Raw genomic sequence first — 14,014 nt, 5'->3', positions numbered from 1 at the left:
CTGGGCACTGGCGGGCCATGGTTGGCTGTGTGCTGGGCACTGGTGGGCCAGATTTTCGATCATTCTTGAATATCTTGTGTGCGTTGAATATCAGTTGCAGCTTGACCTGTTAACTATTGGTAACGTAAGTCGGTCATATCCAAAGCAGGGACATTTTGTTGGCACGTTTTATTTGCGTATAGTTGCTGGAAAATATTTGTGCTGAATTTCAGGTGTTGTGGGGGGCAGTGGACATGGTTAGTTATTTGCACTCTTACGCTTCGACTTTCCCTCGAAGTTGGACATGAATTCTGTTCTGACTGTCAAGTTTAAAACTTATTAACCAGCTGTCCAGAGTTGGGAGGTGCTGACGCTTAGATTATTTTCTGTCATTCATATGCTGAGTTTGGGATCTGTGCCAGAGGCCCTTGTGCTCTGTTCTTGTAATCATTAGTCAGGGAAGGGGGACACAAGTGGCTTTTGTTCCCGGTGTGCATTAACCCACAGTGTTCACTAACGTATGCTTTATTCCAGCAAGACCGGGTCCCCGTTTCCTTAGTGCAAGAAGCTGTCTGCTGGGCTTGGAGATAAACATCGCTGCTCCCGGCTTTTACAATTATGCGGTGGGGTCTTTCCACCCTAAGTCCCCCCTTACACTGCATGGGTTAAATCAGGGGTAGTCGACCCTGGCACTCTAGCTGTGGTGAAATCACAAATGCCATCATGCCTTTGCCTCTGGTAGTCATTCCAGTGGCTTAGATTTGCAATGCCCCATGGGACTTGTAGTTAAGCAACGGCTGCAGTGCCAGGGTTGCCTTTCTCTGGATTAAACATTCATTTGGCTAGTGGGGCACGGAGTATACTACAAATACCGTATTCCTTGCTCCCCTGGCAGCTGGTGCTCAAGTCCTAATTAAAGTAAAATCGGGTCTCCTGCCCTGCCAGGCAGCACTGTGCTATGTGCAGGGCCGTGCAATTCTCAGGACTGGATGGGCAGATATGTACTTTTGCATATAAAACAGCAGCTGTGTGTATTTAGTTTGCTGGAAGTTCAGACTCCTTCACTTCAGAGACTTCAGAAGTCCAGTCATAATTGGGAGTTTTGTGTACTGGGTCCACCAGGTAAGGGCATTGATGCGGACAGGGTCCTCCTGGCTAGAAGTCGAAGTAGCAAAGGGCGACTCGGTGTCACCTGTGTTTCTGTTCAGTAAATTGGAGGCAGGACTGCATCAATGTTTGGTCTAATGACTAATCACCCCAAATTATCTTGCGGGCCCACATCACCATCATTTTCTGAGCAAGCTAAAAACATGCAACGCAATAAATAACTTATTTTAATTAAACACATTGATTTGTATTCTGTATCCCATTCACAGGAAAAAACAAAAATCATATGACCTTTTTTTTGTAAGTGGTTAGACATCCGGCAACCTTCACTTAACGTCTACCTCCAGACGAGGCCGTCCTTGATGCGGGTGGGGGGTATATATATTTAATAAGGTGGCCGTTTTGGCTCTGCATAACAGGAGGCATTGTTAGTGCGGCAGATAATGGAGTCTCTGGAACTCCCAGCTTGAGATGTACACTTCAATTGTGTATTTGGCAGATGACCAGCAGGTGCTGAGTCTTCCTGCCATGGTAAAGGGCACATAAGGACAAAGACATTATGCAGCGTGCTTTAGTTCTGCATTCTTTTTTGTGTATATAAATGTTTACTCAACTTGATGATCTAAACAAAAGTCATAGGGGTGATATACGGTCTCGTTTGTAAAGAGTATAAGGTGCAGGGACGCACTGGGGGCCCAGCAACCAAAAATGCGGGTACAGCTGGCTCTGCCTCTAGATAGGCGGAGCCAGCTGTCACTCACGCAGCTGGGCGGATCCAGACATAATTGTCGGGATCCGCTTCAGCTGCGGCGTCTCAGTATATAGGGAGCTACAGCTCGCGGTATACTGAGCTTAGGGTGACGGGAGGACGCTAGTTTGTGTCCTCCCGTTACCCTAAGGAGAACTATGGGGAAAAGCCTTAACCCCATAGTTCTCCTTTAATGTGTATGTAAACCTTAACAATTTGCTCCCTTCTGGGGTGTTTAATATACTATTAGTTTTTTTTTTAAATATGTAGTAAGTGCAATAAAATACCTTCTGTTTCTGCCAAAAATCAAAGTGTATAACCTCCTTTGCTTTCTGTGCTGATACCTTGTTTCCCTGAAAATAAGACCTACCCCGAAAATAAGAACTAGTACTATTTTTGGGGAATTGCTAAAATATAAGACCTAGTTGTGACCATTCCCAGGGCCGGTGGTGGCATAAGGAGGAACTTGAAGAGCCACGGGAGAGGCAGGAGAGAATCAGCGGTTAAATAGGTAGAAGCCGCACCGCCGCTCCAAGGCACCTCTGCAAAGTGTGGTCCTAACTCTATGTATCTGAGTCTCCCAAGTGTGAGCATATTAATGAAGTCGATAAATTGCATGCAGGTGTACCTGGAGGTAGCCAACTCCTCATAATAAGGTGCAGGGACGCACTGGGGGCCCAGCAACCAAAAATGCGGGTACAGCTGGCTCTGCCTCTAGATAGGCGGAGCCAGCTGTCACTCACGCAGCTGGGCGGATCCAGACATAATTGTCGGGATCCGCTTCAGCTGCGGCGTCTCAGTATATAGGGAGCTACAGCTCGCGGTATACTGAGCTTAGGGTGACGGGAGGACGCTAGTTTGTGTCCTCCCGTTACCCTAAGGAGAACTATGGGGAAAAGCCTTAACCCCATAGTTCTCCTTTAATGTGTATGTAAACCTTAACAATTTGCTCCCTTCTGGGGTGTTTAATATACTATTAGTTTTTTTTTTAAATATGTAGTAAGTGCAATAAAATACCTTCTGTTTCTGCCAAAAATCAAAGTGTATAACCTCCTTTGCTTTCTGTGCTGATACCTTGTTTCCCTGAAAATAAGACCTACCCCGAAAATAAGAACTAGTACTATTTTTGGGGAATTGCTAAAATATAAGACCTAGTTGTGACCATTCCCAGGGCCGGTGGTGGCATAAGGAGGAACTTGAAGAGCCACGGGAGAGGCAGGAGAGAATCAGCGGTGCCAGCAAAGCCAGCGCTAGAGGAAGCGAGGCGGCACCGGAGGGAGCAGAGCCGCATAAGCCGATGCCTCCTCTATAGTGCCGGCTCCTGTCAAAGACGGAGTGATAACAAATGCACTCCGCCTGTTAGGAGTCGATAATGAAAGTGCTCTAAGCTCATTCTGGCCAGCGATTGGTTACCAAATTGCTCTTGGAAAGCTACGGCACCCCTGATCACCCTATTTTTGTACATGATACATGTAGACTTTTCTACATGAATAAGTGATGATTGTTGAACATTAAAAAAATACATTAAAAAATAGACCTACCCCGAAAATAAGACCCAGTGTGTTTTTTATTGAGCCAAAAAAAAAATATATAAGACGGTGTCTTATTTTTGGGGAAACACGGTAGTCATCGGTTAGCATTGTTCCCAGCTTTGCGTTTGTCCTACCAAACCATAGCTCAGGAAGACTACATTTCATCTCTGTCCCAGCCATGTTCTACCAGCCCATCGTTGCCATTGACTTGGAAAAGTTAAACCTCTTCAGTGCACTGAGGGAAAATTTCTACGTATGATGTGAAGGTGGAAACGCTATTTTTTTTTTTTTTTAAAGGCCCATTATAAATGAGCTTTAAGATGGTTTCTGGAAGTTTTTGGGCTATCTAAGGTGAATAGAGCATTTACAATAGTTGTCCTCGTATTTGGATCACCTTTCTTGCCTCCTACTGCAATTGTTTCCATAGAGAATTTCTCCCCATAGATTGCACCTGTATGCTGGGTGAAAATGGCTGCTGGAACCCTCTTGCGTTGCTGCCCTTTGTGAACCAGGGGGCATTCTAGTAATGTGGCCTGAAAGGAGTCTTGGTTTACCCACAGGGGTGTATTAATACTGCAGAGCCAGGTAACCAATGCTCCCTAAAATTACAGCTGGCTCCTACATTTTCAGGTTTTACCAAGATACCAATAGTGCTGGCTACTAAAATGACCTACTGGATACAGTACTGGATTCTGACTTGTATATATTATCTATCTTATACTTTTATATACTATTATACTTATATATTTATCTGTCCACCGTTCTTGTACGGTTTATTAATTACAGGTATTTATATAGCGCTGACAATTTACGCAGCACTTGACATAGTTGCACATTCAAATCGGTTTACTACCCTCAAGGAGCTTACAAGGTCTATCTCACAGGTATACATAGAGGGCCAACTTAGAGAGGAGCTAATTAACCTCCTAGCATGTCTTTGGAGTGTGGGAGGAAACCAGAGTACCCGGAGGAAACCCTCCAGCACAGGGAGAACATGCAAACTCCTTGCAGATAGTGACCCAGCCTGGATTCGAACCGGGGACCCCCAGTGCTGCAAGGCAGAAGCGCTAACCACTACGCCACTGTGCTGCCCCGCGGTTACCCCGAGAAACATGTAGGGCTGTAAAAGATGGTGGTAGGTCTTCCAACAAAGTGGCCAGAATGATGGATGATTGGGAGTAAGGTTTCACGGCCTGGCACCGTTAGTATATTGCCATTTCCCAATCTGTTATGCCAGTAAAAAAAAAGGTAAAGCCAGGAATTGCAGCATGTGTGCAGTGTACAAAGTTCGTCTTGGCCTATTGTAAAGTTTACTCCTGTTGTCTTGGGTACAAAGTGGAAACTTAATTTGACTTGAATTACTTTTTATAGTGTGATAATTATAGATTACACTTTGTCCCGCTGCGGATAACTGTAATTATAATTTATTTACGCAAAGCCCTTCATTGACATGCCAAACTAGTGTCTAGCTGACTTATGTCAAGTCCAACGCAGGCTTCAACTTAACTTGAGGGGTGCTGCTTTGTCCATTGGACTGGAGGGGGCTGCTGCTCCTTTCGTGGGATTGGAGGGGGCTGCTGCTCCTTTCGTGGGATTGGAGGGGGCTGCTGCTCCTTTCGTGGGATTTACACAGACCACATGGGTCAATACCTTGGCGTTGGTCATATGACCAGACATCAGAGAAATGCCTCTCAAGGTTACTTTACAACAAAAATTACCCGGGATTTTGAGTTCCCTCAGTTGACAGGCTTTACATGGACCGTAACATGCTTGGAGTTGCGGTTCCTCCAAAGCTGAAAGGACACGCCAACACTGGAAGCCTGCTAGTTATTGGGCTGAGATCCAGCTGTAGACATCTGTAGGGATTCCAGTTAATGGCAGGTGGGAGGCGGAGGGGGGCATTGCTGTCAGATTGCTAGCGTTGGGAATTTAAGACTTTGAGGAATGTCTGGATCCTGGCACAGTGCTGCACGACCCCAGCTGAGTGGATATTGTCCAGTCTCGGCCTGTGAGAAGAAACAGGCCCCCTTACCTGTTCTTTAACCATCTCCGCTTACCCCCCCATGCTCAGATTCCCGGACCCCACACTCCCTTCCTGTTATTGCATTTTCAGTAAATGACAGAATTGGTACTTTACAGGTTTGCACATGCAATGTTTTCCTAATCACATGGACAGAATGTAAAAGTTCCCACACGTGTACAAACCTTACGATGGCCGTTATCTTTGTTATAGTTATAGCTAGGTGTGGACTTCTGTTCTCTCTCGTAATCTATTTTCGGCTGCTGAGGGCTTGCCGCCGTAAGCTTTCTGCAGTGCCTGATAAACTTCTACGTCCATATAACCGGTCGGGTGTTTCTCCAAGAACAGCGGGTGAAACCTGGAACTGCGCTTAAACTGGCACCTCGCCGCCGCAAGTGATGCCCGAGCCCTACACTTGCTGTGCTTGGGCTGTATTCAGCCACCCTTATGGGCTTTGTAATGCAGTTGCGGTTGCAAATGGGCCCTTTATAAACACAATCCACATAGGAAAGAAAGGGGGTTATACCCAAAATGGGTTTTCATGCAGGAAAACGGACAAAAACTTTACAAAAACTATAGGAGGAGGCTGTAAGTACGCAAATATTTAATGTGGTACATTTTTGTTCCCATCTATGGAAGTGAAGTAACCGTGCCACTCCTGTGTATTGGGAAATGGGTATCCTGGCATACTCATTACTGACTATCAACCCGTGAGCTCACTTTTATTACAGATCTTGAATTTTTTTGGCCTTCTTGAGTCATGATGTCATATCCAGTCATATAGGGTAAAGGTGACTGCTGATTAATCCAACAGTCATTCTCTAATTGTATAACTTTGTATGTATGTGACTAACCTAGATGTCTCTCCTACTAATCATTATCCATCTTTAGCACTGGATGTGTGTCCCTATATTTCCTGCCCGGTACCTAACAACTTACTACGCTACTGTGCTTGCCACCTTCCTCAGTGCCATCTGCCAGTAACCATTCTTCAAGAGCAAAGACACGACTGCAAAGTGCCTGTGCCACCCCTAACAACCACAGAATATAGTTGTCAGCCTCTCTCGTGCGGCCGCCCTCCATGCCTCTCTCGTGCGGCCCCCCTCCATGCCTCTCTCGTGCGGCCCCCCTCCATGCCTCTCTCGTGCGGCCCCCCTCCATGCCTCTCTCGTGCGGCCCCCCTCCATGCCTCTCTCGTGCGGCCCCCCTCCATGCCTCTCTCGTGCGGCCCCCCTCCATGCCTCTCTCGTGCGGCCCCCCTCCATGCCTCTCTCGTGCGGCCCCCCTCCATGCCTCTCTCGTGCGGCCCCCCTCCATGCCTCTCTCGTGCGGCCCCCCTCCATGCCTCTCTCGTGCGGCCCCCCTCCATGCCTCTCTCGTGCGGCCCCCCTCCATGCCTCTCTCGTGCGGCCCCCCTCCATGCCTCTCTCGTGCGGCCCCCCTCCATGCCTCTCTCGTGCGGCCCCCCTCCATGCCTCTCTCGTGCGGCCCCCCTCCATGCCTCTCTCGTGCGGCCCCCCTCCATGCCTCTCTCGTGCGGCCCCCCTCCATGCCTCTCTCGTGCGGCCCCCCTCCATGCCTCTCTCGTGCGGCCCCCCTCCATGCCTCTCTCGTGCGGCCCCCCTCCATGCCTCTCTCGTGCGGCCCCCCTCCATGCCTCTCTCGTGCGGCCCCCCTCCATGCCTCTCTCGTGCGGCCCCCCTCCATGCCTCTCTCGTGCGGCCCCCCTCCATGCCTCTCTCGTGCGGCCCCCCTCCATGCCTCTCTCGTGCGGCCCCCCTCCATGCCTCTCTCGTGCGGCCCCCCTCCATGCCTCTCTCGTGCGGCCCCCCTCCATGCCTCTCTCGTGCGGCCGCCCTCCATGCCTCTCTCTCTTCCTTCCTCACGTTACATATTTCATTGTTCAGTATAACTTTCAAGCTGAAAAATTAGCTTTTTACTAACCTCTTTCACACCACCGCCTAAGCCATAAAGCAAAACAAGTGCTGCAAAACCAGCTTTGCGTTGCTGTTAGTGTAAATCCATTCAGTTATGTTTCGGTAGCTGATGTTGGAGTTTGCTTGAGACATTCACTGTGAGGCGGCTGCTTTCACCTTCAAGCACAGATTTGTAACCAGTGCCAGCTTCATACATCATTTATAATATGGATTGTGTGGTTTTTAAGTAAAACTTGTGATGGTTATTGCTGCCAGGAGTAATAGTTTGAGATGGGCTGTCCATTTTTACTCTCAAGCTTACTAATATCTTTTCGAGGAGCCCTGTGGAGAGATTTCATGAGCCAGTTGCCAAGTCGATGGTGTTCAGGTCATCCGTGTTAATTCTTTTTATGAATTTTTATATTGAATTAATTTATTTCCTTGCAGTCCTAAATAACAAATCCTAATATTTCTCCTTTCTCTCATTTTGCAGAGGAGGCGGACTACAGCGCCTATGGCACAGATACTTTAACCAAAAAGAAGACCGTCCTTCAGACGGTGCTGCGGCCTGACGTCGTCAAAAAGAAGCCGCACCTGGTCATTGGCATGCCGAGTGACTTCAGGCCGGTTTCGTCTATCATCGATGTCGACATCCTTCCCGAAACCCACCGCAGGGTGCGCCTCTACAAACACGGCATGGACAAGCCCCTCGGGTTCTACATTCGGGATGGTTCCAGCGTTCGGGTGACGCCACATGGCCTGGAGAAAGTGCCTGGTATTTTTATCTCTAGACTGGTTCCCGGGGGCCTGGCCCAGAGCACTGGATTGCTTGCTGTTAATGATGAGGTCTTGGAGGTCAATGGCATCGAAGTGTCTGGGAAGACCCTGGACCAAGTGACCGACATGATGATCGCCAACAGTCACAACCTCATCATAACAGTCAGGCCGGCCAACCAGCGAAACAACGTGGTACGGAACAGCCGTAACTCCGGCAGCTCTGGACAGTCCACCGACAGCAGCACGAGCATGTACAGCAACGCGCAGCCGCAGCAATTCATCCAGAACTACCACCCTGAAGAAGTGGATAGCGACGAGGAGGACATTATCATCGAGGAATCCGGCGAGCCGCAGCAGATCCCTAAGGCCGCCCCGTCCTCAGAGAGCCTGGATTCCCTCACGCATCATGATTCCTATCACGAATCGCCGCAAAACGGATTTATACCACCTTACACCATGCACTTATCTGCCAGCAGAGGCAGCCTGGACCTCATTTCCAATAACCACGAGACTCAGATCTTAGAGGAAGATGGAACCGTAATCACACTGTGAACGGCGGTCGTCAAACCGCCACTTGCACATATATTTTTTTTCGTTACCTTACGATCTGTGTGACATTCTACATGCAAAATCTTTTTTTTTTTTTAAAGAAAATATATTGTATAGTTTATTCCCTCCACTGTAATCTTATTCCAAGCTTACTATTCTATTTTTGTGATATGAAGGAAGACAACGAAAAAACTAAATTTAAGTGTGTGTTTTACATTCCATAGACGAACAAAAGGAAGATCTGTTTTTGTGCCGGGTTCTGGCTATTTATCGACACTTTAAAAAAGTGCAAATTGTCAGATGCAGCGACCATGATGTGTTCTGAGAATGTAGCTCTTTGTATTTTTTTAGCCAATAACCACTTTATTTCCATTTGATTTGGCATGGGGGTCGCTGTGGGGGGCGGACCGCGAGTCACTGAAGCCAATTCTAATAGCACAGCTACTGTAATGAGCCAATAATTGTAAATTATAATTATATCCGATTTTTATGATTTAACCCGCGTCGGCGGGACAGATTGTAAATTTTTAGCATTCCTGAAATTATTTAACTGCAACCTAAAAATTTGCATCACTTCTTTTTTTTTTTTACAAATGGAGAGCACCACTAATCATTGTATGCAAAAAGGGCCACCTAGCATAGCCCAATAATTGTTTAAAATTTATAAAAACGATATAAACCACCCTACCAAAAACATTTGATCATGTCTCTATGAGGCATGCATGCACAGATATGGATCCAAATCCAGAGCACATATGGACTGGGGGAAGACCAAATCTCAGCTTGAATATAGACTTGGGTGGTGCTGTTGTGTATGACAGGGTACGGGAACATAAGTTATGAAGGAGCGGTACTATCCAGGGTGTTCAACAGCTCCTTGTTTTTAAAGCAAAATGTTTTAACACTGAGATTTTTCGTAAGTATATGTAAAGCCTAAAACTGTTTTCAGTAGGGTAGGAAGTAGATGGTACCCTTGTAAGTTGGTGTTCCACCAGATATTACTCGCTTCCTGTCCCAGAGACACATCGGGAAGTAAGGCGATCTCTCCAAAACAAGGGGGTATCCCCTCTCGTTACCAGAGCAGGCTTACCCATTGGATGATTTGACCTCTTCTTGTGACTACTCAAATGTTTTTTTTCCCCCAATTCGTTTTTGTACCAGAGCCATTGGTCATAAGGACAGGTTAGCGAAAAAAAACACCTCCAGTGTAAACTGCAATCGGATCAGAGATTCTAACCCTACTGCACACCATCAAAGCTAAAGATTTGGCTTTACATATACTTTAAGGCAGAGGTGGACAAATGTAAAATACGGGAGCCAGCTGGGTTTTTGTTTGAGCCATTCACAACTAGAGAAACTAAAAACTTGGGCACCAGCTGTGATTTTTAAGGAGCCTTGGCTTCCTGGCTCCCGGGATTTGTCGTAAGTATATGTAAAGCCAAAACTTTGTTCAGTAGGGTAGGGAGTAGATGGTACCCCTGTAAGTTTGTGTGCCATCAGATATTACTCACTTCCTGTCCCAGAGACGCATCGGGGAAGTAAGGCGATCTCTCCAAAACAAGGTGGTATCCCCTCTTGTTACCAGAACAGGCATTCCCATTGGATGATTTGACCTCTTCCTGTAACAACTCAAATGTTTTGTTGTTTTTTTTTCCACATCACTTTTTGTACCAGAGCCATTGGTCATCAGGACAGGTAGCGAAATAAAATCTCTCCAGTGCAAACTGCAATGGTAACGAGAGATACTAACCCTACTGTACACCATCAAAGCTAAAGTTTTGGCTTTACATATACTTTAAGGAAGGAGGTGGACAAATTAATATAAAATCCGGGAGCCAGCGGGGTTTTGTTTCAGCCATTGACAACTAGAGAACCTCAAAACTTGTGCACCAGCTGTGATTTTTAAGGAGCCTTGGCTTACTGGCTCCCGGGATTTGTCCAGCTCTTAAGTATGAAGAAATAACTAAAAATAGAGAAATGTTTGCATTGAGGGATTCCCTGGAATAAATGTCATGTTTGCAGTTACTTGATTGGAGGTTTTTATTTTTTGTTCTTTATAGTCTCCTAGCAAATGCTGAATATGCTCATCACGCGTGGGCCGCTGGTAGATCTACATAAGAGGCATTCTATTGTACGTCTCTCTGTAGCCAGCACCTCTAAATTGTCTTTTTGGATTCATAGTCTAGAACAGACGCTGTTCAGTGCTAATTGCACCCACACAAGCACTTGGTCAACGAGCACATTTTCCTATTTCCCCTGTGAGGAGCGCTGCTGTAATGGTGTAAGGGCAGGCTTGCTATGAGCAGTGCAAGGGAAACTGAGATTTTTCTTATACACTATACATGCAAAAGTTTTTGAACGCTTGGCTGTCACACCTATGTCAACTTTGTGGACATCTTTCCAAAACCATTTGGCATTGGTATGGAGTTGACACCCCTCAGGGAAGACCCAAGGTTTTGGTGGGTGGCTGTGGCCATTTGTAAGGTCAGCCTTGTTGGAAGACCTTTTCACTAAATTTTGGATCTGGGTAGGAATTTGCACCCATTCAACATTTGAGGTCAGATACTTATGTTGGATGAGAAGACCTGGCTCACAATCCGGTTTCAAATTCATCCCAAAGGTATTCAGTAGTGTTGAGGTCAGGTACTGATGGATGATGAGCCCTGGGTTGTAATGGTGCTCAGTAGGGTTGAGGTCAGGGCTCTGTGCAGGACACTCGGGTTCCTCCACACCAAACTGGTCACACCATGTATTTATAGAGCTGGCTTTGCACACCGGGAACAGAAAAGGGTCTTCCCCCAAACTGGTCACACCATGTCTTTATGGAGCTGGCTTTGTACACAGGGGACAGTCATGGTGGAACAGAAAAGGGCCTTCCCCAAACTGTGACCACAAGGTTTGAAGAGCACAGTTGTGTACAATGTCTTTGCATGACGTAGTATTAACAGACCCTTCACTGGAAACACACTGAACTCATTTGGAGGGATGTCCGCCATTAGGTGTGATGGTCATCGGTCAGATTCTTAGCAATAGTGTATTTTGCTCGCAAGAACTTGTATATTTCTGCCCGTTTGTGCAACTTTGGGCCCATATCACATGGATTTTGTCACTGGTGGCACAATCAAATGTAATCACTACAGAAACGAGTTGTCTTGTTGCTGTTCCTTTTGCTAGCGAATCCTGATGGACACGACTTCCATTATGGGTACAAGATTGTATGTTTTTTTTTTTTTAACCTGTATAATAATTTTAGGTCAACTTTTTCTTCTGAACACTTTGTTGTAATATGTGTGAATCTTATGCTGCTCAACCAGCCTTTGCTTGCTTATCGCCCCAGAGTTGTAGAGGAACTACAAGTTTCAGCTTGCACTGCGTGCCCCTCAACAGCTCCACGGTTCAAGTTTGCAAAGGCCGGGGTTTTTTTTTTTGGTTTTTAATCGAATCTTACCGGGGTTCTCATTGAGACTGAAGAGAGCTTGGTATAAAATTTATTTGGGGTGACTGTTAAGCTCCATCAATAATTTTTAATTAAAGGGCTTTTGTTTTACCCCCCAAAATTTTCTTGGAACATCCTGTCATGTCCGCCCGTCTTGGGGTGCCAGCTTTGTGTGCATGAAATGTGCTATTTAATAACAATGTATCCCTAAACATTGTGTATCCCGCTCATTACCAATGGCTTTTCTGTTTTGGGAATTGGATATATAAATGCCATCTTTGTTAAAACTCCGCTTTGTTCTAGAGATGTCACATGCTACCTCCTGAAAGCTAAGTTGTATACAGTCTTCTCTTTCTATGTATGGGGGTTAAACACTGGAATTATCTTCAAGGTTATAGGCGGACCAGTCAGGCAATCTTGGTGCTGGTAATGCAGACTTGTTATGAAGCAGTAAGGTACGGGGGTTCTGGATGGCTTGGTGAGGACGCTGCTCTTTTGTCTAAGGCAGGGGTGGTCAACTCTGGCCTTCCAGACTTACAACCCAAATCCCAACGTGCCTCCGGAGGTCATGGCTGTAACTGTCAGTCTTGCAATTCCGCATGGGACTTGTAGTTCCACAACGGCTAGAGGACCAGAGTTGCCCACCCCTGTTCTAAGGGGTAGCTGCCTGCAGGACTTAGGATAAATGTTGCGGTTAGGGCTACTTCACACCAGCCACAGTGCGTTCCGGTCCGATTCTGGCCGGCTCACTTTGTTGTGGGGCTATAGGGGGGTGTGGTGGTGCATTGAACTCATTGGCACCGTAGTCAAGGCCTCCGGCCGCAATGCAGTTGGCAGCACGGGAACGCAAGCCACATCAATGCCTGCGGTCCGGTCAGAAAAAATGCTGCAAGCGCTATTTTATTCTGACCGGAACGCACTCACTGATGTGCCACATGTTACCGTGCGGCCGATAACATTGTGGCCTGGGGGTGTGGCTGCGGTGCCATTCACTTCAATGTGCCGCCCCACAGCAGAAGTAAGCCGGCCGCTGTATGATACAGTGCGTTTAAGCCAGAATCGGGCTGGAACGCACTGGTTTGTGTGAACTAGCCCTTAAAGCCCAAATACGGGCTGTTTACCCATAAAGGGAGGCTGTTTCCCTCCACCCCTCCTAGGTGCACCACATGGTTAAAACAGGGGAAGGCAACCACCTCATTGCGGCTGTGGTGGAACGACCAATGCCATCATGCATCTGCTTCTGGGCGTTTGGCTGTGGCTGCTAGTCTTGCAACACCTCATGGCAGCAGTGGGCAACTCTGTTGTGGAACTACAACTCACATGAGACATTGCAAGACTCAGACTTGCAGAACCATGTTGGGATTTGTAGTTAAAGCACAGCTGGGGGGCCGGCGTTTGCCTGCCCCGGTCTAAGGTAGATTGTCAGGAGTAGGGGAGTATGCGTCGTAGTGTAGCCCACACCAGCCAATCAACTGTCAATGTACAGGGTTCTCTATGGATGAAAATTCACTATTGGTTGGCGATCATCACATGATGGCCGTCATCTATGACCTCACCTGAGGAGGATGTCCTGGCCGCTTATGTGCTTCTGCAGAGTCATTCATTCATTGTGGATTTTGCAATCCCATTCTATAAATGTCTCCCAAGCAGCAGATAAGATTATATGGTTTCCAGATTGTAACTCTTCAATCAGCACATTCTATCCCGAGGTCGTATCTTTAAGATTTAAGCAATACAAATGACAGTCATCACATTCCAGGTCCAAAAATCCTTTAACAACTTGGAGGAAACTGTTTTGTCTTTTGGGAAACGCAGTCAATGCAAAGAGCTGATTAGAGCCCATGGGGAGATGACGACCTGATAGATGGGACCGCTCAGACATTGCATACAACTAATGCACAAAAATGTGGTCTTCATGGTCCGCGTGCGTTAGCTGGTCCGCGCGCCTTA

At 46.9% G+C, this 14,014-nt stretch overlaps 1 protein-coding gene across 1 annotated transcript in view; it reads left to right on the top strand.

Moving 5' to 3' along the window:
• Nucleotides 1-8,728, top strand: part of PARD6B (par-6 family cell polarity regulator beta) — a 34,201-nt gene extending 25,473 nt beyond the window's left edge. The window contains exon 3 of the mRNA XM_018566386.1: nucleotides 7,796-8,728. Coding sequence (XP_018421888.1) covers nucleotides 7,796-8,631 — 836 coding nt within the window. The 3' untranslated portion in view covers nucleotides 8,632-8,728. The remainder of the gene's footprint in view (nucleotides 1-7,795) is intronic.
• The last annotated feature ends 5,286 nt before the right edge of the window (nucleotides 8,729-14,014 follow it).

Source organism: Nanorana parkeri, unplaced genomic scaffold (genome assembly GCF_000935625.1).
Source record: "Nanorana parkeri isolate BGI_ZX_2015 unplaced genomic scaffold, ASM93562v1 scaffold946, whole genome shotgun sequence".
NCBI lineage: Eukaryota > Metazoa > Chordata > Amphibia > Anura > Dicroglossidae > Nanorana > Nanorana parkeri.
This window is presented reverse-complemented; position numbering and strand designations above follow the sequence as displayed.